The following is a 23,814-nucleotide window of genomic DNA, read 5'->3' on the forward strand; positions in this document are numbered from 1 at the left end:
TGTTTCAAAAATATCCTCTCATTGAGGTTAGCAGTAATCTACACCCTCTGGAATGCTTTCTATAAATGAGATTTAGACATAATATTTCTGTCAGATTATATTTTTCCTGAGAATATTCTAGCATACACCCCATCAAAAAAGTATAATTTGTAACATGGTGTCTAGAAGACCACAGTGGCGTTAGAATTTCAGCATAACAGTGCCATAGAAGAAGGGAAGGAAGGGTTCTGGTGAGAGCTGTAATCTAGACATTGTGCAAGAATATCCTGGGAGGAAGTAGCCCGTAGATGAGAGTGGGGGAAGCAGATTGTTTAAAGTAGTAGTGGAAAGTACACCACTAGAGTAGAAAAGGACAAGTAGTCTGTTACAACATAGTGGGACTTCAGCAGAGTGCAGTTAAGAATCAATTTAGGGAATGGAGACATTCTGCTAGATATATGCTGACTGTGCACCAATCGTTTACGCTCCCTTTGAATGATAGAATGGGCAACGTCTCAATTTGATGCTAAAGGACACAGAGTTAGGATGGTCAACGTCAATGTGTACCTTGGCGAATGAAAGGAAGTATGTCTTAATCAAATATTAAAAGAGTTTTATGGCTGGCCTGAATCTTTATCCTACTGTTGTCCTAAATGGTATTACCTTGATCTGCTTTATAGTACGGGAGCCAAGAGGAAGGAGTTTGTGACTGTAAGATATGTTAACCTTTTTGGGACACCGACCATTTATGGAGGAATATGTCTAACCAGGTCTGTGTATTTGTGGAGAAGAAAAGTAGGTTTATTTTAAGAAAGCCATATTTTACATTGTCACATGGGTTAGAAAACAAGCATATCTTGATTATTCCCTAACTAGGTTTATTACCATTTTGATCCTAGATCTGATGGTACTTGACTTCTGAATCATGGTACCCAATTTGTTTAAATAAATAAAGTTTGGAGGGGTTGTATGATGGACAAAGGTAAACATCCTATAGGAAACAAAAAATTGAGAGGGACTGCTGAAATAAAAGAAATCAGGAAGGGGACTGACTGATGGCTGAAGCAAACGTGGAAAAAGTTAGCGAGTCAGTAATTCTGTATGACGCAAATGACAGGACATGTTTGTTCACGAGTATTCAGAGCAATCCAATAAAGAAATATCTTTACAACTGCTCTTAAGTTTAGGGCTTTATTATGAGGGACAGGCCCTTGAGTTTTGTAGGGCTGAGAAGGCATGGATGAGTCTTAAGAAAGACGATTTGGTTCTGTAGAACGGGTTTCTTTAGCTCTGGTTGGAGAGCTAGAAAACACTTTACCTCACTTATTCCTACTTTCCCTCAGACCAATTTAGAGTATATTCACTGTACTTATATGTATATTTGGTTTAAAGTGACCATCTGTCTGTGAGAGAGCCAGTAAGGCTATGTTGGTTGTATGTCACAATGTCAAGGTAAAGCATAAATGTAGAAATACCATGGTTAATAATTACCAAAACAATACTGACTGTGTTTAATGCTGAAATTCTTCCTCCTTGAGGAAATGTTGTTTAACATCTCTATGGAGTGCACTGAGTAATGCCAGTTATCAGTATGTGCATGGCAGAAAGTCAAGAGTGGCCACTGCAGTCGTAATGTGATCAGATTAGCTGAATTGTTTTGCAGTCATTCCAAAATGGATCGAAATGTACTGCATTCTGATCTAGTTAGTCGTGCAGAGTCCCTAGGCCACACTACCTGTTTTGCTAGTGGACATTACATGGGAGAATGGACAATAGAGCACAAACATTCCCAACACTACGATTTATTTGTTAAAGATTTTTTTAGTCACCCATTCCATAGTGCCATGCCCATGATCTATACAGTGTGAAGGTTTTTGGGAATGATAAATTCTAATCAGTTGAGGAAGGCCACAACCATAATATACTTTATTCCCTGCACCCGAACATGCAGATTTTTATAAGAGAGTTATAACCGTCCAGATTTTCGGCCTTTCCTGAAACTGATGTGCTTTGGTTTTGCCCTAAGGCTTGGTTTCAGTTAATTCCACAGCTGATGTCCGAAGGTTCTGCCTTCGTTTGATTTAAAGGTTTATTAAGTTATCAGGTGTGCCATCACAGATCACATTCTTTTGTTGGGCACAGAGTGGGATGCTAACGTTGACATGTAACCAGGACCCCAACTTCAACTGGTCTTGTGCAAGGTCCAGAAAACATTGAACCTGAATCTGCCACCAACTAGTAGCAGAGTGCTTTCTAATCTATATTTATGTGGGTGTGCATCCATAGTGTTGTGAATAGGTTTTGGGGACCGCAGCTTCCCACATTGTTCCAAAATATGTCAGTGTGTCTGAGGCTATCTGTTGTGATTTGCGTTGTCATCTAGAAGGCCTCCTAGGACCTTCCAGTACACCTTGAGCTCAGATCTTCCTATGAAGATGCTTTCTGTGCTCAAGCTGGGTTTTAGGCAAGATTAGGTCCTAGTGGGATGTGGTCTTAATTGGACTGAGCACAGTACAGTACAGTACAGTACAGGAGATCTGACATAGCCAGAGGGCTGGTTGGACAGAATACAATTTTTAGTGCTAGTTGCAACTTTCAAGCACGTTGCTCCGTATCCATTAGAAGTATATTCCTGCCAAGGTCTTTAAAGGTTGGCTCTGTAGCACATCTGTGACCAATCCTGGAAAACATCAGATTGTTCCCTATCTAGGTGGTCCAGGATTCCACTGGCATTCTCTGTGGTGTTGGTGGTCCAGGATAGATTAAATGATTTTTTATTTCAGGGTGTCCGTAGGTTTTGTACATTCCAGAAGTTTTAGAATGGAGAAAATCTAGGGAGCCAGTCTGGGATTACCTGTAACCTTCATCATTCTCCAAATTGCATATATCCCTATCCCCGTGTGATCCTCTATACAGATATTTCTATGGCTTTGCTTCTCTGATGGAACAGTGGCTCTTGTGATTCCAAGTGATGTCATTCCACTTGTGAGCTCCAGCAGAGTAAGTTCTTTGTACATTTATAGGAGTGTTACAAAATAGGGGAATTGGGCTATGTCCCATTCTAGTGCCTCTTTGTTCCTACCTTCTTCAGGGAGTAGGTTTTGGCACTCAAGGCAGTATTCTATAATCTATAACCACTTATAATTTCTTTCTAGATCCCCTGAAAGTGTCTATTTTTAAACATCCTCAGTTTTCTTACATAAGTGACTAGGAATTCCACCAATAGGTGGGTAATTCCTATCTAAAGAGTGAATGTACGGTCTTCAATGGAAAGACCTTTCTGCAGCCCAGAAGGGTCTATTGGTGCCGGCAAAAATGTTGAATGTGATGACTCTGTTTAAAAGATTTTCTTGATGGTTGGAGTCTTGATTTAATGGGATTTTATGTTTCCAAACAGGTCTTCTGTGAAGGAATATCTGCTCATGGGTTCGTAGTTTGTTTTTGGTGACACCTGTTCCCAGAAATGCAACCAAACTACAAGATCATAAACGCAGTCACAGTAGAGATTTGCAGTGTAATATATTGCTGATCGCTTTCTACTTGCGTCACCAGAAATGTTCTTCTATGCCTCTGGGCACAGAGATGTTGCTGGCTGATGTCAGGGAAAATATGAGGTGGTAAGATGGCTTTGGGTGCTGACTGTTCCTTGGGTATCTAGTTTGTGTATCCGTGCCACATTCTGGTAGGCTTTCCTAGGAGTCGCCGGCTTACTCTTTATATTTAGTTTTATGAGCAGTAAACTAATTGTGGCAAAATGAGAATGGTATGGATGTGTTTCTTTTGGTCAGTGGGATTGAATGGAAGCCAGGGCACTATTGTATATCCACAGAGTAAGGACTAGGTAAAAAAAAAGGGATGAGGAGGTAATGCTTCAAACCCTGAATGACTCGTGCTTGGGTAAACAGGATTAGCAGAAAGCAAAGAGAGCATTAACTTGTATAAAGCTCCTATTTTTATCATCAGTAGAGTTGCCCACTTCGCCAACTTGAGCTTGTTTATGATTAACTTTTAACAGAACTCAAGAACCAGTGCTTGAACTCTTGCACTGAGGAACTCACTGCCCAGGTTTACAATCTCATTACAAAAAAGGACCTGAAGAAATGTTGAAACTGATTGTTCATATATGGCTTCTCATTACCACGGGCCTTAAATGATGATGGTGCCAATAATCACATCATTCTACTTCTAATGCATTTTCTACCATCCGTGGTCTGTGTATTTATTACTTTTTCTATTACCATCTGTTTTGTCTGTCTACTGAATCTGCAAATACGTGGCAGCTTTGTTTTTTCTATTTCTTTGTAATACTGTTTTTGCATAAACTCCCTTTCGTTTTTAGCCCATTCTTGAAATTGTCAGTTACAGCAACGCCTGCATGGCAAAGAGTTAATCAGTACAGATGTTTTAAGGGGAATACTTTGTTTCTGGCAATATACGCCCGGTTAAGTAGAGATGAAGGGGGGGGGGGGGGGGGTCTACTCATAACTAAAACTGCCCTTCTCCTTGATTGAGCAATAGGACAAGAGTAGTGAAATCTCAGCAGAGGGAGCGTAAGACATGCAGAGGAACTGTTACCGTATTCATTAGGCACAAGATGCAGCTTAATCAGTGCTTTCAAGTTTAATTTAAATAAACTTTTCACCCCATCTCCTAAAGTCAGGAGATTACCAGATGTTATATTTAGTCAAAAAGATACGCATTTCAGCTTTCCATTAATGTAATGGATTGTTAGTTTGACCATTTATTAAGTACATATCTTCATTGTCAGCTGTGCTGATGACCAAGGGATTAGGCCTGATTTTAGGAGGATGGAGTATTGTTTAAAGTGAAGAGTTTTTTCTTTATGTTCCAGGAAGAGGAGACTCTGGGATTACATGTCACATTCTAAAGGTAACAACTTGGGAATCAGTCTACTTCCAGGTGAAGATTCCAAGGCATTGTTTCAGGTTGAGCTATGACCTCACTAAATCATGAATATATATATAGTGCATGTGCACATCACACTCACATCAGCCCACACTTTCATGGGCCCCTTGCAAGCCCCTCACACACAATGCAGGCACCTACACCACCCCACTCTAAATCAACACTTCTCAAACACCTGTCAATCCACTTCCGCACATGCACAATCACTCCTTTTTCTCAGACCACCATTCCCACACAGCTGCTCACTTTGCACACGCTGCTTTCTCATCACGACAAAATGCGCATCCGTCCCGTCTGTTGTGACCTCAGCAGGGCCGGCTTTAGCGCTGGTGGCGCCTGGTGCGACAATCAATTTTGATGCCCCCACACACCAGTACCCCTCCTCGGATTGTCTCCCTACCACCGAGCAAAAGAGTCCCTCATCTCTGCAATCATAAGCTATTGCTAAACATAGCACCCCCCCCCCTGTGGTCGGCGCCCCCTCCACAAGTCAGCGTCAGTTCGGCCGCACCAGTCGCACTGCCCTAAAGCCAGCCATGGTCCTCAGGGCCGGTAGCTGTCTGAACTCGCTGGTAGGCGGCTTGTGGCAAGGAAACACAAAACGGGGGACACATACGGATGGTAGCGTTATGGTGCAGGACCGCCTCTGTGCAGCCCTGCCCGTTTATTTATAGCTGTGGTCACATGACCGCAGGTGAAACCAAATGGGCGCAATGAGGCCAACCCCTGCACGGCCTGCCACATTATATTCCTTCTTTATTATAATGACACAGACAAAACTTATCAGCGAAATGCTGGAACAAAACTTACATAAACCGAGTGAGTAGGCAGCAACTCCAGAAAATGTCGCCCTCCTCAGGGGTAACTTAACACAACAGAAACAGGTAAATAATAAAAAAGGATACTGGTGGTTCGCATCTCAACTCACAATGGCTGAATGCCACTTCTCAAGCATTCCATAACATAGTCTTGGTACCGGTGAGAAGGTGTCGGGTTCCGCCTGAGGTGGCACCTCGGAAGACCCTGATCGGGTATAGGTGGCTCAGCACCAATCTGTGCACTCTCAGCTTTCTTGGTCATGGTGGCTGGACTGACTAGGTACCCCCCAGTTTGCGAAAACAGTGGAGGAGCTAGTCTCTCAGTGATGTGTAGAGTGGGTAACCGGACAGCGCCACCTTGATCGTCCATGTGCTCCTGCGTGCATTGAACGGGCGGGGTTCCAGAGTTTCCTTTGTATTATTTAAAGTGCAACACATTGCGTGTGACTGTCTCTTGGCCTCGGGAGGCTATGACCATGGTCCCGCTGATCTTGGAGATTTTCCAAGGGCTTAGTTCAAAAGGAAGCCCAGAATTTCCTTCCCTGGTGCCGGTCCTTGATGAGCACCCAGTCCCCGACAGAGAGTTTTGGAGTTTGAGCTCGCTTGCACTGAGATGCCTGGCAAATCTGTTCTTCATTGTAGTGTAGGCCCCGGTTTGGTCTGGCCAGGTCTTGCTCCCAGGGTGGGTGGTGGGCTAAGAAGTTGTTGACCCTTTGCACAAGTCAGAGGGTTCTTGGTGTCACCCCGGTGGTAATGTGTGGAATCAGCCAGTAGTCCTTCAAGAACTTGTAGATGGCCTTTTCCACACACTGCTCCTCTGCCTGCGCAATGCGAATGTTCTTGGTGGTGGTTCTCATGAACTGCTCAAACTCGCCATTGGCTTGGGGCCAACGATGGGTGATCTGGCGGTCATTGGTGCTTCTGGACGCAAGGTAGCTTGCCAGATCATGGCCGTCGAAGGGTGGGCAGTTATCTGTGTGCAATTCCCGTATTAGGCCATGGGTGGGCATCACTTTTTCCAGCTTTTGGATGGTTTCTTTTGCGGTGGTGGTTCTGACAATTTCTACCTCTGGGTTGCGGGAGTAGTTGTTCATGACAACGAGGATATTGTTGCCATCTGGCAGACTGCCAAAATCCACACTAGCACATTGCCAGGAGCCGTCAGGTGATGGTTCACTGATGAAGGGCGGGGGGGGGGGGTCCTCTCCCCTGTTGATTTGGCAGAGGCTGCATTTGTGGACCATTCTTTCGACCTTCTCGTCCAGGCTGGGGCACAACACCTTGCTTCTCAGTCTGTTCTTGGTTTTGATGACCCTTAGGTGTGACCCATGAACAAGGTCTACCATCTGTTGAGTCAGGTTGGCTGGTACCACAAGCCGGGGTCCTCTGAGCAGGCATCCGTCTGCTGAGACGGTGAGCTTCTCCTTCACATGACCAAGTGATTTGAGTGTACCCTGTGCCTCTGCTGTTTTCTGGGGCATGGTCGCCATGATCTTGTCCCACCGTCCATATTGGGTGGCCACTATTGCTTGTTGAAGTTAGTCATCTGTCCAAGTGGCCTCAATGAGATGGGCCAGTGAGATGGGAAGTGGGCACGACCGCTCAACCATGACTCTCACATACACTTTGCGTCTTTGGCATCCTGTTATTCCAGGGGAGTTGCGGGCCGGGCAGGCCTCAAGAGGTAGTCTGCAGGGTTGTGAGCCCCAGACCGGTATTCTATCGAGAAGTCTTACTCTTGGAGTAAGAGGATCCACTTCTCAATTCTTGGCGGAGGCTTAGACTCTGAACCTTTGAAGAGTGGCAGTGAAGGTTTGTGGTCCGTGTGGACAATGAATGGGTGCCCGTATAGGTAGATGTGAAAGTATCTCCAGCCCCAGTGTATTGTGCTCATCTCCTTCACAATGTGAGAGTACCTTTGTTCGGTGGAGGTCAGGGCATGGCTGGCATAGTCGATGGGGGCCCACCTTCCGCACTGCTGCATCTGGGACAGGACCGTTGCCAGGACTGTGGGGATGGCCTCCAAGTACAGCTCAGTGTCATTGATGGGGTCAAAGTAAACCAGCGTGGTTTCGGCAGAGAATTACTTTTCCTGCTCCGGACCCCACTGCCAAGGGGTGGACGCCTTGGTGAGTCTCCGTGGTGGTCCTGTGAGTTGGGTCAGGTTCTATATGAAATGGCCACAGTGCATGACCATACCGAAGAAGCTCCTAACTCCAGTGATGGTGTAGAGGGTGGGCGCATTCTGGATGTAATGAACCTTGGCTGGGTCGGGGATGATCTCTTTTGAAGTAAAACTGTACCTGAAGAAACATATTTCCTCTCTTAGGAACTCACACTTTCTTTGTGCAGGGTGAGGCCACAGCTTTTTAGTCAATGAAAAACAGACCCTAACCAACGGAGATGCCTTTCCAGGGTGTAGGCAAGGGCCAGGTTGACATCACTGAGGTTCAGGATGCCAGTGAGGCCCACCAGCACCCCTCTGATAATGTCCTGAAACAACTCCGCTGCGCTGGAGATGCTGAAGTTGAGGCGTTTGTATCAGTGCAACCCTAGGTGGGTGGAGAATGTGGTCACATGTTGGTATTCCACTACGAGGAGGATCTGGTGGTATCCTGAGCATAGATCAATTTTCGAGAACCACGGGGAGCCTGCCAACTCCCCTACTATGTTATTCACCATAGGTGTTATGTGGCATTCTTGCTTGACTGCAGTGTTTAGGATCCTGATGTCGACACACATGCACACCTCCCCAGGCTGTTTGGGCTTGCAGGTGATGATGATAGGGGACACCCACTGTGTTGGCCCTTCCACCTTTTCAATGATGTTGGCTCTCTCAAGTTTCAGCAGTTCCACGTCCACTTTGGGGCGTAGGTGGAAAGCTACCTGCCGGTGATGTAACTCAATCGGTTGCACTAACTGATTGAGAAGGTGGACTAGTCCGCTCTTCAGGCATCTGATACCCTAGAATACCTGTACGAATTTGTCGAGTAGAAAGTCAAGGGCGCTGACGTGGACTTCAAATGCGAATTGGACCGTGTGTAACCGCTCAGCAGTGTGGCAGCTGAGCATCATGTCCACCCCTCCCTTTTGTGACATAGACTTTCATCTTGGTGGCCTGGCCCTGGTGGCTGAAGGTAATGGTGAAGACTCCTGCCAGGGGGAGGCATGTGACGATACAATGGGCTTACACCCTGTTGGTGGTACGTCACAATACCGGAAGTGTGGCTATCTCTTTGTGCACTGACAAAGGTAAAATGTTGATCGAGGCCCCTGTGTCGATCATCGCCACTATCGGTTGTCCTCAACTATGATTTGGCATTGAGGGGCTCAGTGTGTGTGACCTGAGTTGGGTTCCACGATGTGGATGACATGGACTGTACCTTCTGACTCATCATCATCCATGTCGTTGTCCTCTGCTAGCCGAGACGGTCACCTTATTGGCCGTTTTCTCTTTGGTCCTTTTGCTGCCAGCATCGCTCTGCAGACCCTGGCAAAGCACTTCTGTCTTTTGCTGGACATTCTTCCACATGTGGGGTGGGGGTCCCCAACCCACCAGCATGGTCTGGCAGCTTGCGGCGTCTTGGGGTAGTCCTTCATGGCTTGAGGCGAGGATGTGGCACCTACTTGGTTGACGGAGTCAGCCTTGATGGCAAGCTGGAGCGTGGCCTCTATGTGGGGCGCTCTGAATTTTGATAGCTCTTTTGATCTGCCCATGGTGAGTATGTCATCCATCATCATGTGGGGCACTTCCAGGCTGTTTTCACCTAGTTTAGCTGATAAACAGCTCCAAATGAATTGGCTGCAGATTTCATCCTGTTAGTTGGGGAGAGTACATGTGGTCGCCAACTCGCATAACCTAGCATAAATTTGTCCACCGACTCTTCAGGAGATTGTCGAGCTTTCTTGAGCAGGAATCACTCATGGTCCGCATTGTCTAAAGGTGCAAAGTGAGCTGTGAGGGTTGCTTTGAACCTGGCGTAGGTGCGTGGGGGTCTAGCTTTTTGTACCTTCTTGGACAGTGTATGGATGGTGGCACCCCCCAGGTGTAGAAGCATGGGTTTTGTCTGTCTTCCTCAAGTGTGACCAGGGCAAAGTGCACCTCTCGGCTGTCTACCAACGTGGCCCATTTGGTGGCTTGAAAAGATGGTGCTTCAGAGACGATGAAGGGTTCGTGGTGGGTATGAACCTCATGTGTGCGGACGTTCAGCACTTGTCATGGAGTCAAGGTGTGGAGGAAGATGGTGATGGCGCTTTGTCTTCATTGATTCTGCTTGGCTGTGGCACTGACTGGTGCAGGCTATGTGCAGGTTGTGTGCTGACCAGCTTGACTGGGTGCACTTGGGGCCTCCTTTGGCTATGGTTCCTTTCTTTTTTTTTCTGGTGCGATCTGTGCAGTTTTCTTCCTTTGGGGTGTGTGTAGGGCGTTTCTTTGGTTGCTGTCTTATGGATACCAGGCTCCTGGGACAGTAGTGGTGTGAGTGTGGGCCACTCCCCAGCCCTTGAGGTTTTCAAAATTGTGCTTGCTGTGCCCTTGCCTTCAGACAGGCTTGAATCGCAGTGTTTGTGGTGGGCCGTGAGCTGCAGGGCTACAGAAACTGCTGCCAACACTTACTGGGGTCAGGTGTGGCTGATGGGCAGAGGAACACCGATACCGGTGATGCTGTTTGCTGCCACTGAGGGTGCCGGTGAAATAGAGCTTGCCCAGCGTGGCTTAGTGGGTGGTAGATCCCATCCTTTGTTGCCAGTTGTTGTGTCCTCAGGGCTGGCAGGTGTCTGGACACGGTGGTAGCCCGTTCGCGGCGCGGCAAAACACACGGACACATACACGGATGGTAGGGTTCTGGAGCGGGACTGCCTCTGCGCAGCCACACCCATTTATTTATAGCTGAGGTCATATGATTGTTAGCGAAACCAAACTGGCGTGGTCAGGCCTGGGGTGTGACTTGCAACACCCCTGCAAGACCTGGCACATTATACCGTCTTCCTCACATCCAACTGCGCTCCCGCACTTTTCCTTTCCCACAGACATACAAAACAACCAAGCACCCTACTAGCTTCATAGCTCTGCATTGTCAGCCTGCACTTGCTCTGTAATCTCAAGTGAATATATGAATTTATACACCTGCTCACACCCTGCTTATCACACATTCACACCCACAAATAACTCTCCCCCTCCTTCTAAATGCCATAGGTTTGCCGGATAGTTGATTGTGAGAATCGCTTAAGGTGTCTTTATTTTAATAACTCACAGTTGAAAGTAGTTTATTTGATCTGTTAGGTTGGATAACCTGAATGCTTATCATTGTTGAGTAAGTTATAAAAGGGGCGAGTTTATGTAGTGACGAAAAATTATACCAACAAGGAAGAAATGTGCAATATTAGCTTTGTGTTTCCGATAAGCAATTCTTCTCAGAAAGAAGCAGGTGGCCTGTGTGTATTGAACGTGCTTTATCAAGAGTTGCAGCAGGTGAAAAGGAGATCACTACAGCTTAATGTGTGGCCCACACAATCCCGCTTCCCTGCATCATTGCAGCTGCAGTCACCTGCACCGGCTGACCTCTTTTTGAGAATTTATTTCATGACCTCTTTTTGAGAACTCATCTTTGTGCACTGCAGTGGCATTTCTTAAGCACATTTGTTGTCGCAGAGACAGATAAGCCTATTGTCGCTTGGAATTGTTTGGTGTGTTGAAATATGAATATATATGGACCGTCTTTTTCGATTTAATTTAAACACGCAGAATGAACTATGAGAGCGCCTCGTGGTTTGAGATCTAGAGGACGTGCGAACTGAATAATGAATGCCGCAAAGAAAGGACCTACATATGACATTTTAGGCTGATCTCTATTTTTAACAAAGGTTGCTGCGGCTGCAGGATGCACCATGTGACCCGTTCTCTGCAGTGAGAAGAAAACTTCATTTCAATGAGTTCCACGCTTCTTGCTGAGCTGCAGTCGCAGCGATATATTGCACTTAAGAAATGATCTTCCTCATAAGAATCAGCTAAATGATGGGACCACTTTATTTGCTCCTGTTGTATTGTTTACTTCAAAATCGGACTAGTTACACTTTTGCAAGGAATCCACATAAGACTTCGTGTGGTTTGTTTATTGCTGTTTTTCCTCATCTACCATTGTGTGTTGGGATGACTTGACCTCTCTACACAGTACATTTTGTCTTCTATATTCTTAGCTGTATTTTTACGCATTTTGCTTATTGTCCTGCATATAATAAACATGAACCGCAACTTCCAAACAGCAAATTCAACAATTTTGGATACCCAGTTCAGCTATGCATTCCTAGAAGAATTAATACATGAACTATTTTCAAAACATTTATAATCCCTTGCTTAGATGGATGCAAACCCATTATTTTCCCAATGGGCTTTGTCAGGGCTTCCCAACATGTTTGGCACCCATCTTCTTTCGACACCCCACCACAGAAGCTCACTCAGTGGATTTTTCACCAAATTTAATATTTGCTCCCACACGTCAGCTATAGGATGCTTGTACACAACCTGTCTCTCTTCCCGTATTATTGCGATATTCGCTTTCGCTCACCTCCCCACCTCACCTTTCCCTCTACTTTGGGGTAGGCCTTCAGGTGAGCGTAGCTGCTAGCCAGTGGCTCTCTTAGTCAATACCGGAGCAAGGTCCAGGAACTTATTGCCAACCTCTTTGGCTTTGGGGTTGAGGTGGGGGTAAGAACCAGTAAGCATACCTCTAAGATGTTAAGGTTAGTCCTGTTTAATGTTCTTTCCATATAGGATGTGATCTCCCGACCAGAAGTGAGTTATAATGGGGCAACTCCAGTCCATATAAGCCTCTAGTAACTCACAGCTAGGTCACTTCTTGTCTCATGTCCCTGCAAAGGTATTCAGTCTGTGGGGTTTGAAGTAGGCAATGTGCAAAAATTAACAGTCTGTGCATTTGAATTTAGTGTATCTAGTTACCTTTTAGGGATATTCCAGAATGGTTTTCCTTTTCTTGTCTCTCAGGTCGCTGCCTTTCTTTCCTTCCCAGCTTGTTCTTAGACTTTTAATGCTATATTTAGTCATGAAGAGGAGGCTATTGTAGAGGCAAGATATCAGTCTGTCCACTTTTAATCGTGAGGAGAACCTGCAGCATCTCGTGCATTTGTGGCATCGATAGGCCTGTTCCCCTTGCCTTCCGATTGCACAAGCGCTCTGTATGTCAAAGACTGAGTCTCCAGTAGTCCTCCTTCCTCAGTCAAGGTAGTCAGACTTTTAATTACCCCAGTTTTGCAGCAGTCATCCATGGTATGAGCCCAGCATCTGCCCATTCTCTCGTTCTACTGGCTGTAAATACGCCCCCTTTTCAGTGGGTTTGATGACAGTTGGGGGTAAGGTCAGGGCATAAGTCTGGTATGCATATGCAGTTTGCAGCCCTGTGAGTCAGTCTAGATCCCAATTGACGGTCTTCCATCAGTGTATCTGTGTCAGAACTTCCTTCTGTTGAGTCTGTTGTGTTTCCATCAATTCTTACCCCATGAGATTCCTTAAAGGTTGTAGCCATTTCCACCACAGCAGCTCTTTCTCACTCAACCTGTGATCTGGCGAGCTGTTTAATTCCTTTATTGTTGGGTCATCTCTGCCGTTGTCTCTTTGGTAGTGTTGTCATTTCACACCATGTACTGCTCCAGCCAGTCTTGTGCGTCGCCGGGCTTGTCACAGAATAATGTGTCCATCAAGCATCATCCTTAGGCCCCTGTCCTGGAGTCGTTGCTTAACCTGCAGAAACTAAGCTCTCTTATGAAGGATTGTGGTAGCGTAGTCAGTGAAAATGGAAAGAGAGTTGTTTTTGATCTTGAACTGCCCAACGGTTACTGAGCAAAGCATAATACAGTCCTTATCTTAATATTGTAGCAAGTAAGAAGCTACTGTCTGTGGCGGGGCCCTCAGCAGCAGATGCCTCGCCGGTAACCATGTGCACCCTTTCCAAGGCAAAGAACTTGATCAGGCCTTGCCTAGCCACCTCCAAGCAGGACACCATATTGGTTCCCTCAGAGTTCTCCAGCAGTCCTACTAAATGGATGTTGTGAACTTCTGCGTTTCCGAGACCTCAGCCCTGTGTTAAGGTGGCTCACCTTTTTAGACAATTCTACCACTTGCCTCTGTAGCGTGTCAACCGAGGACCATGTCTATTCCTGTGCTTTCTCTTTGCATTTCAACTTGTCCACCAGTTTGTGGTGGTCATCTTGAAGTATGGGACACAAGGGCACCTCTTTACTGTACCCATTGAGCTGCACAACCTAAGGTTGTGCAGCTCAATGGGTACCGTAAAGAGGTGCCCTTGTGTCCTCTACTAATTTGCAGCACAAATGGGCAGAGCGCGAAGTGAGCGAGCACGCCGACAAAGTTAAAACAGTGGAGTACATTTTGATACGAATCAATGCTTGAGTACAACGGTGTGCATTTCAACACCCCGTCTGTCATCTTGAAGTATGCCCATGTCTATAACCATTTTTTAAATCTATTTCGGTCTTCAGTGCTTCTCTTGTTGCAATACTTGTCTCAGAATTATGATCAATTTATGCTTCAGGTCTAATATATATGCCTCCGTTATTTTTGCAGAATCTTTTTGTGCTTTCCCTGCGACATTGTGCTGCTACAGACTTGCTGTGTACCAGTGGTCTGCTCTCAAGTCACCATGCTCCTGTCCATTTTCACTTTCTGTTATTGGTCTCTTTTAACCTAAACCAGATTTACAGGGCAGGCCCTCTCTCCCAGTTTCTGCCTAGGATTGAGATTGTGCCCAGGGGCCATGTCTGGGTATGCGCAGCCAGGAGGTACGACTCTGCCCCCAGGTCTGGCCGTGACCTATGACCACAAGGGAGAAGATAGGCCAAGTGCCAGGTGCCAGCCGACATTCGCAATCTACTTGTGACTTCACTGGGCTACCATCTCCCTCAGGGTTTGTTCTGCTTAAGTCAACCACCACCCCCTCACCACAGAGCAGGGGGCAATAGCAGTCACTGAATGCAGTGATGTTATGCGAGGTTCTTCTTCACCGTCGGCTGGCAAAGTCTCAAGTCCACTCTGTATCATGGACGGCCATAGGCTCCAGCAATGCAATCCACAGGCCAGGCATGGCAGGGTCCTGAGGCGGTGCTCACCCCAGACCATCTGCTCTCATCTCCTGTCCTGGAGAAGTCCAGCTGCCACTGCTCTGATCCTTCCTCATTGTCTCCTTTCACTTATGTCTGCCCCACCTAGAGCAGGATGAGCTGGACACAGCCCTTGAAGACCTTGGGGCGAGTCCCAAACCTTTAATCTTCTCGGGGGGCCAGAATGGCCCCCAGGATGCTGCTGGGCTGCCAATATGGATTGCAGATGTCCGATGAGCGTTGCCCTTGCTCTCTGCAGGATTACGTGGCTCTCTGCAATGACTTCCATCTTGGGCCAGGATCTGGGCCCTTGTGTTGTCTGCTTCTTCAGCCTGTCTCAAGACCATTCACCGCCATTAACCTTGGTATCTGATTGCGGCAGGCTATGAAGAGCTAACTGCTCCTGTGGGGTTGTTCCACAGGATGGTGGGGAATAGGAGCGGGTAGCCGTGATCCCACAATGGAGCAGCAGTCTCCATGCGTGGCTGCCATGCCTGCACAGTAAGTTATTGAATATTTTTACCCTGTGCATACAATCTGACACATATATTTTTCCTTTCATCAGGCCTGCCATAAGCCTTTTTTATTTATTTTATTTTTAGAAAATAGCCCACACATATAGTTAACCTTTGTGTCAATATCCTTCAGCCATTGACTTCTTTCGCTCATGAGCCTTCAGCCACAGATCCTTGGCTCAGGAACATTCAGTCACTGGTTTGAGACAAAATCGGTCACATCTTGGATCAGCCCACATGAGTATTTTAGTCTCACTATTATAATATTGGCTACTTAGATGTATCCTTCCAGCTCCATTGCTATGCATGCAGGACTATTTTACATTTGAAAAGTACAGTTACATCACACATATAATATTTTCTGCCCTACTTTGCACCTACTTTGAAGTTAACAAAGCAATTGTTTTTTTAATTATTAATGCAGCAAGGTATGTTTACATTCTTTTTGTCTGTTCTCAAATGTGAGCCGGAAACAAAAATTACAAAATTGTAGCTAATATTGACTAGCACTCAATGGCTTTCTTTGTTTCAGACATGCACTTGAGCACTGTTGAGATGCTACTCACGAAGTGAGTGCGCCCAGTGGCTCCTCTCCCCTGATTCACTGTCTCCTTTCTGCTGCTGCTAGGATGCCGCATCGTATCACAATACCTAGTTCTTCTGTGGGGGTTCTTCTGCTGTTGTGATAGAAGATCCCTTCTAAGCCAATGGACCTGGCTTGTAAATCACAGTACGAGGAAGACCTATTTGCTTTGCCAATGTTTTTGCTATACTGCAATAGTGACGGTGGTCTCTCCACACATAAAGAATGTCAAAGAATAAATTGTGAAATTTACACTACTTAGTTGATATTAAGATGTTGGGTCTGCCTAACCATGTCGTCTTGGTTGCAGAATACACATATTTTTAGCAGATATCACTGTTCTCCTGTTTTGATAATTGGCATATTTTACAAATATAAGAGTTTTAGTCACTCATAACCTGGCTCTATAAAGACATCCGCAATCTAACAGTCGACCCTCTAGCTGCACTCTGTCAGAAATTAGAGGATGACTTTGGGAGGGTGTTGCATGATAGGGAATAGGACCAAGCGCTGGAGTTCTCCTAGCAGGTTTCCCGCTACTATTTATTTAAGAATATACAATTCTTTATCCTTCACAGGGCCTACCTAATTCTGTTACAATTGCATTGCTATTTTTCCAAGGCACACATTGGATGCCCACTGTGCTGCTCTCCCGATGCGGACCTCAGACACATGTTATGGTCCTGCCCAAACATACAAAACTATTGCCACTCAGTACACGCCACCCTGTGCGAAGTCACTGAACTGCGAGACATATAATCATAGGAAGCATGCTCCTTTGGTCTGTTTAGACGCAAAAAGCAACAAAAGTTAACACACCCGATTTGCAGTACTGGCCCTCCTTCCCGCCAAGCGCACACTTACACTCCACTGGCATTCTCCTACCTCTCCACAATAGCAGCATGGCATGGGGCAATGCGGAAAGAGAGCATAGTGGAGGAGGACACATTTGGTTATGAGGCGGTGCGCGACTTACGCAAACAGCCCCTTTCCCCAATGGGCCACTCTACTGCTGCACTTCCAGTAAGAGACGATATCACCCCCTCCTTGAGTGCCCCCCGAACTCCTCCTGTCATTCAAGCACTACTACTTCAGTTGAAAGTCCACGACTTAGCTTCCGCATACACTCCACGCCTGCCCACCTACACGCCATCCCCAACCCATAGAATAGCCTAGCCTCCCCTAGCAGCCATCCTGGTCAAGCCCCAGCTACCTCTTCTCGAACCGTCCACCTACCCCCTCCACCAGATGTATCTCCCCAGTTTACGCATTACAACACCACATGGATGTTGACACTCACTGTATAATGAGAATACTGTACAATGCTTAACCACCTGATATTTTTTCATTGTAGCCCTTTGATCTCTGTACTGACAAACGTAGATGATGCTTGGTATTGGCCGTTGTCAATGTCAACCAACAACTACCACCTGCTTATGCTGTTTATACTGTAAAATCCATTAAAAACAATTTATGTAAAAAAGAGTTTTCGTCACCTGTAACAAATCACTAGCATTACATATTTCGCAAAACCCACTTCTTCGTGTCAACTACTGCCAGAAAGAAAAATGCAGACTTTATAAAGTATTATTTTCAGATCAAGGTATAGCACCTGCTAGTAAAAGTAGTTACCTATTTGTTTTTGGCCAAGGTCTGGAATTCATTTTGTCTGATGATCCAGAAGACGTCTGAGATTTCAGAGGTTTTGGTCAATGGCTTTCCACAAAGAAGTCCGTAAATGAAGATACACTATTCTGTGAATATTCAAGATATAGACCGTGCTTGTGCATGGAGAAAGGTCCGGAACATGAATTATCTAAACGGTCAGAACATATAAAATTACTAGACTAACGGAGACCACTAAAATCATTAATGTGAAACTTTGCCCCACAGAGGGATACAATGTAATACTCTACCCTTTTTAACCTTGAAACTCAAGAGACATCCCAGTTCTCGAATTCTTGGACATTTTTTTATGGTGGCGGCTTAGTTACTAATTGACCATTTTTTGACTAATTCATTTGATGTTTTTTGTAATACATTGTATGAGTTACTATTCTTTGTTTGGAAGGCTCGCACCACAAATGTGTAAATAAAACTGACAGAGAAATGTAACCAGTTAATTTTATCCACCATAGATTTAGTCTCTTCTGTTTCGATTAATTGAATATAGAGCTATTGCTCTTCAACTACTGTGCAGAAAATATTTTTTCAAGTCTGTTGATGAGTATAAAACTCATATTAAAAATGTTTAGGTTAATATTGACGGTTTAAACTGAGCGTACTTACAATTTGATAATAGAGTACTCAAAATTCCTGAGGTTTCAAGCTAGACTGGACATGGAAATGTGCAGTTAAGATGTGTGGGGTGTGACTACTCAGGTTTGAGTTCCAATGTGGAAGTTAATTTCAAATTTGAAAATATAGGGATTGGAGGATTTGTCAGAGGGTCTAATTTAGGATGGCATTTTCACAATATTTTGGTGCTTCAAATTGTACTGCTGGATGACCACCAACTAGCAGACCAGAGCACAAAGAACCTCCTCACCTGATATACAACCGTATTAGAAATAGATGACATTATGTGCATTACAGGTGGCCCTGGTGTGGCAATATGCACAAGAAAGCAGGCTGAATAGAGTTTATTTGAACAATATAATTTGCTAATGTATTGTTTTCAATGTATTGTCATAACTGATCTTTAAGAAATCAAATCTTATTATAGAAATTAAAACCTGTCCGACTTTTGAGCATTGTTATTTATGTTTTTTTTCTATTGTGTTTGCAGGAGAAGTTAAGCCAGGAATGTGTCTTCAGAGAGCAGTTTGAAGAAAATTGGTATAACACATACTCGTCTAATCTCTACAAGCATATGGACACTGGACGACGTTATTACGTGGCTCTAAATAAAGATGGAACCCCCAGAGACGGGACTAGGACTAAGCGGCATCAAAAATTCACACATTTTTTACCTAGACCTGTGGACCCTGAAAAAGTGCCGGAATTGTATAAGGACATCTTAAGCCAAAGTTGACAAAAGACGATTGCTTCACTTGAGCCCTTATAAAGTAACCACTATAAAGGTTTAATGCGGTGGGTTCTTAATGATTAGCTGTGTTGTCACGTCAGCTCCACTGTTGCCAAACTTTGTAGCATGCATATTGTATGATGGAGGCTTGGATGGACCATGCTGATTTTGTTCTGCACTTGAAGGTTTGTCCTCCAGGAGGAGAGCCTACGCCTACTCGCTTGATTTAAGATGGCAGAGACAGAAAGAGAGAGAAACACAAGCTGAAGCAATGATGGAAAGGCCTGATGCATGCTGGGAGATAGCTGCGCTTTTTCATTTTCGGTCAGTTGTATTTCATCCTATATCGGCATAGCTGCCATACTCAATTCATCAGGATTCCGACTGGCAGTCTACTCAAGTGTATGCTGCGTTTGCAAAGGCATGGAAAGGTGCAGTCTTACTAAAACAAGAGACTTTTCAGTTACCTGCTCCGTGGGGGAGTCTCGTCCCATGGAGTTTAAAGCAAAGACCTCTTAGTGAAAATAAAAAGTTAAATTTATTTATAGAAATTCCAAAGGCAACATTATATTTATTTTATATATTTATTTATTATATAGAGTTTATTTTTAATGAAATATGTACAGATCAGGTGGGCAGTTTGGAAGCTTTAGATTCTTTAACCATTACCTAGCAAATGCCACTATGGCCCTGTGGTATGTATTCATGCAGGTGAATATATTTGGTGCATGGATCCACCAACGACAAACAAAAATATCCAGCAACCCTAATGTATTAAAGGTGACAATCTATTTTGTGCCCATGATATTGTAAAAGTATGCATACCACTCAATGACACTGAGTATTCACTCTTCTGACTGCTTGTCTCATACAGTAGCTAATCCCCATAGGATTAAAAACAAGGCTGGGTCTTCAACTTTCATTCTGTGTCTTTCCTCTTTCCTCTCTGAAAAGTAGCTTTCAATTATTCTAACATCCTAAGCGTGGAGAGCTTGTATAGTCTACTATATACTCATATTCACCCGTCAAGCCTCTTAGTGATATCAGAGCGAATGTGCTTCCTCTGCAGATGTGATATCAGCAATGTTTTATACTGTAGAGATCTGTTCAGAAGAAACGTCTGCACCTGTTTTTCAGTAATTTTCTTTACAGCACGTGGCTAGGGATCAGGGAGACAGATCACTGCAGAAGAGGGCCTGTGGTTCCTGCAGAGAACAAAAAATCACTTGGAGACTTTCTCAAACGAGAAGAACCTGTTACTAGGCTCACACGTAAATTTAACATAGTATATTTGTACACTGGCTATCTTACAAGGAATTAGAGAGAGACCATTGTAACATCTATTATGAAACGTTGCATAAACATGACATATTAATATCCTTTTCTAAGTAACACTTGCAAATGAATCAAATAAATCTCTATGAATTATAACTTGGGGAAAAGTACTAGATTTTTATGTTTTTTCTTTTGTGTTACACATAAGAATCATGAGGGCCAACTATGAAGAGGTTACACTTTATACACCTTATGAACCTTTTTGTAATATTTTTACAAGATGAAACAATGAAATAAATATTACTTTAAAGGTATTACATTTGGAACTTTTGATCGGAGAAGGAGTTTCTTATTGGGAGGAAGAGGGTAAAAAGTGCCGAATTAGAGTTTTATTCAGTTTAGTTGTACTCTTACTTCCCTAGAACAATGCTTCAACCGACGAACATCATTTGTAACGAGGATGTCACTCTAAAGAGGTGGAGAGCAGTTCCCTTTAAAAGTGTTCTCCACTTTTGTTCTCTGTAAGAGTATACTTGACATACATTTCGAATGTACATAGTGTGATATAGTCTGGAACTTTGGCTGCCCATTCTAAATTAAGCAGGGGGTTGAATGGCCAAATCTCAGTAGGCCATTACTCCATCAGGCTGTTGAAGGAGTATGTCAGCGACGGAGACAGTTGTCTCCTTCACTGACATATTAAAGGTCTGCCCATCTGTAAATCAGGCGGGTGAACCTTTAGTTTCGCAGAGAGGATTCTCTGTCGCCTTTACCGCAGAGTACCATTTCCGTCAAATCTAAATCAGCACCTCAATTTCTTATCATTTTGCCTTTCTGCAAGTTTGAACCACTCTGAAAGGTCTTACTACAGATCTATTACTTATACATTGATACGGTTGTGCGCTCTGCTGTAGAACGGGTGTTACTGATGTACCTAAAATACTCCTCTTTAAATGTGGAATACTCAAGGAATGTAGCACTTGTTGCTTTAAACAAAGTAAGCAATAAATTATTTGTTCGATTGATGAAAATCATTACAAAATCACATTAAGACCAACATTATAACATTCCCACCTCATTAATTAATTCTGCAAATACTATTACATAAAACAAACAGCCATTAAAAAGACCAACAGCCCACTGATTGAATACAATTTTTAGGTAACCTACTAAACGTGCAATCAAGACACAAGAGCCGTTAAAAACCTCCTAATTATCCAACCATAAACTTCCCAAAGCACACACACCATCGTTAGACTTAGGACATCCTGTCCCCAACGTGGTTGATCAAGCAGTTCTTTCATTACAATATACCATGAAAATTCATGATATGGAAATAAATGCCCATTTCTAAACTTGATTAAGCATTTGCTTCTGATAATGCAAATATGAATCAATTAGACCTATCCCCTTTATGATCGTGCAGTAAACGCACTTTCAATAGATGGAATGAAACAAAAATGTACATGAGCAGACTTTGAGTTAAGAGCAGGCTGAGGCTTTGTATGGTAAGCAAGGTCTGCTAAAACCTGACGTGTTGTTCGCTTAAATAGACGTGCCAAACGGTGTACAGAGTGCAGCCTGTTGTCACATTTATCCAGATCCTTGTCTGCCGTATACAGGAATTTGACTAATCGACAGGTTAGTTGGCTGTCAATGCCCTGCAGACTCTTTGATACTGCAGTTTTGATTGTACGTATGCCCAGTCTAAGAAAGCCGGGACAGACATGTTCTATGCAGGTTAAGTAACTATGGGCATATACAAATGATGTGCTCCAGTGACTCAGAACAAAACCGCTTCCTCCACAGCAATTGCAATTCTTGGACCTTAATACCTGTAAGCTGTGTTTCCGTGATGCAGGTGGGACCAGGAGAAACCTAAGCCCCATGAACTTGATTCTCCATGAGCGTTTCAATTTCATTCCCATGTAGGACTGAGCGGCAGGTAGAGTGTAAGTGGATATGATATCACTGCTGCAGATTTTCTAGCAATAATCTTAAATGCACTGTATTGTAGGTTACTTTGTCATTTCTCCAAAAGGTCCATTGAATTTACTATTCTGTGTAAATTGGCAATCCCCTGGAGACATATTAATTTAATATATAAATTTACCTGCTCGCTTAATTCACTCCAGCTTAGATGTTTTTGGGGTTCCTACTTCGGAGTTCTTCAGCCGAACTGTACTGCAGAACCTGAAGATCTATTAAAGTGCCAAGATTCAACAGGCCAAATTCTAGTCTGTTGGACGTACCCTGTGGAAGACTAAAGACTGCAAGGATAGCAGTGGAAATATTTTTTCTATTTAAAAGTTTAACTGAGCCCTATATGTAGATGAATCATTGGTGAGTGCACAAATCAGCTTTTCTCTAAAATTGAAGAGCCTGTGCAAGTTGTAGTACAGTTTTCACAGTTTACGCTGCAAAAACCTTGCTTGATCTCAAATAGCAGAACGTAGAATTTTATGGCTTTATTTCTGATACTGCCACACACCTAGATACAGGCCAGCTTCAGTCAGTAACATCTTTTCACCATCAAGCATCCGAAAATGGGTGTCAGTGGATTTGCCAAACAGTACTATTTTGTTTTTTTCAAGTTCAGATTAAGATTTATTTGTTGGTTATGTTGGTAAGTACATGTCAAGGGTCGTTGTAATCCTACGGGAGTATAATTTAACAGAATTGTATCGTCTGCATATTGAATGACAGGGATGTGATTGGAGATTCATTTGAATGAGAATATTCTTCCCTTCAATGTAGGTACTAGATCTGCTGTGTAGAAGTTAAATAGTAAGGGTGCAAGTACATTGCCCTGCTTCAGACCTCTCTTGGTATAGATTTTTCCAGTCTCTATGCTACCTGAACAAATCTTCATCCTTACCCATGTCTCTGTATGGTGTATATTACACGATGATAATGGGATGCCCCAAGAGGATAATTTCAGTCAAAGTGTCGCTCTATACACCCTGTCAAAAGCAACACTAAAATCCAAATAGCAGGTTTATAGAGCTGTTCTTGTTTGATGGCCTTATGTGGCAATAGGTTAATCGCCAAAATGTTGTCCATTGTCTTGAATTCTTTTCTGAAACCTATCTGTTGCAATGGTAAAATATTGTTAGTGGAAGCCCATTCCTCAAGTCCCTATAGTAGCAGTCGACCAAATATTTTAGCATCACTGTCTAAGATTAATTACTGGAATACTGAGCATTTCTTTCCAAAAATTGAGATTACTTTTCCCTGAAGGACTGTGAGCTAATACTATGTTAGGAATGCTTCAATAACTCGGGAGTTCATCTAAAGGCTCCAGAATTCATCGTTGTGGATCCAGAATCTCATTGAGGTCACAGAAACAAACTTGGCATCAGAGTTCAGCATTCTAAAATGAACTTGGCATTCAAAAGACCATTCTCAACACTGTAATGACATTTTTAATTAACAACAAGCGCTTTTATTTTTCACTTTCTCCTGTCTGGGAGTGCACAGTTGGGTAAGGAAAGCAATGTACAGAGAAACACCGTATGCTTGACTTTTTCAATGTATGTTGGGAGCATCTGTGAAATCAAA

The 23,814-nt window shown here is 43.9% G+C and overlaps 1 protein-coding gene and 1 long non-coding RNA gene across 2 annotated transcripts in view; one reads left to right on the plus strand and one right to left on the minus strand.

Annotated features, from left to right (window-relative positions):
• The window catches only part of FGF9 (fibroblast growth factor 9), a 98,839-nt gene extending 78,939 nt beyond the window's left edge, over positions 1–19,900 (plus strand). Inside the window, exon 3 of the mRNA XM_085621586.1 lies at positions 18,739–19,900. Coding sequence (XP_085477712.1) covers positions 18,739–18,984 — 246 coding nt within the window. The 3' untranslated portion in view covers positions 18,985–19,900. The remainder of the gene's footprint in view (positions 1–18,738) is intronic.
• A 126-nt stretch (positions 19,901–20,026) lies between these two features.
• The window catches only part of LOC146802031 (uncharacterized), a 106,905-nt gene continuing 103,117 nt past the window's right edge, over positions 20,027–23,814 (minus strand). Inside the window, exon 3 of the long non-coding RNA XR_014967688.1 lies at positions 20,027–20,183. This is a non-coding gene — a long non-coding RNA (uncharacterized LOC146802031). The remainder of the gene's footprint in view (positions 20,184–23,814) is intronic.

This window comes from Triturus cristatus, chromosome 8, assembly GCF_964204655.1.
Source record: "Triturus cristatus chromosome 8, aTriCri1.1, whole genome shotgun sequence".
NCBI classification, from domain to species: domain Eukaryota; kingdom Metazoa; phylum Chordata; class Amphibia; order Caudata; family Salamandridae; genus Triturus; species Triturus cristatus.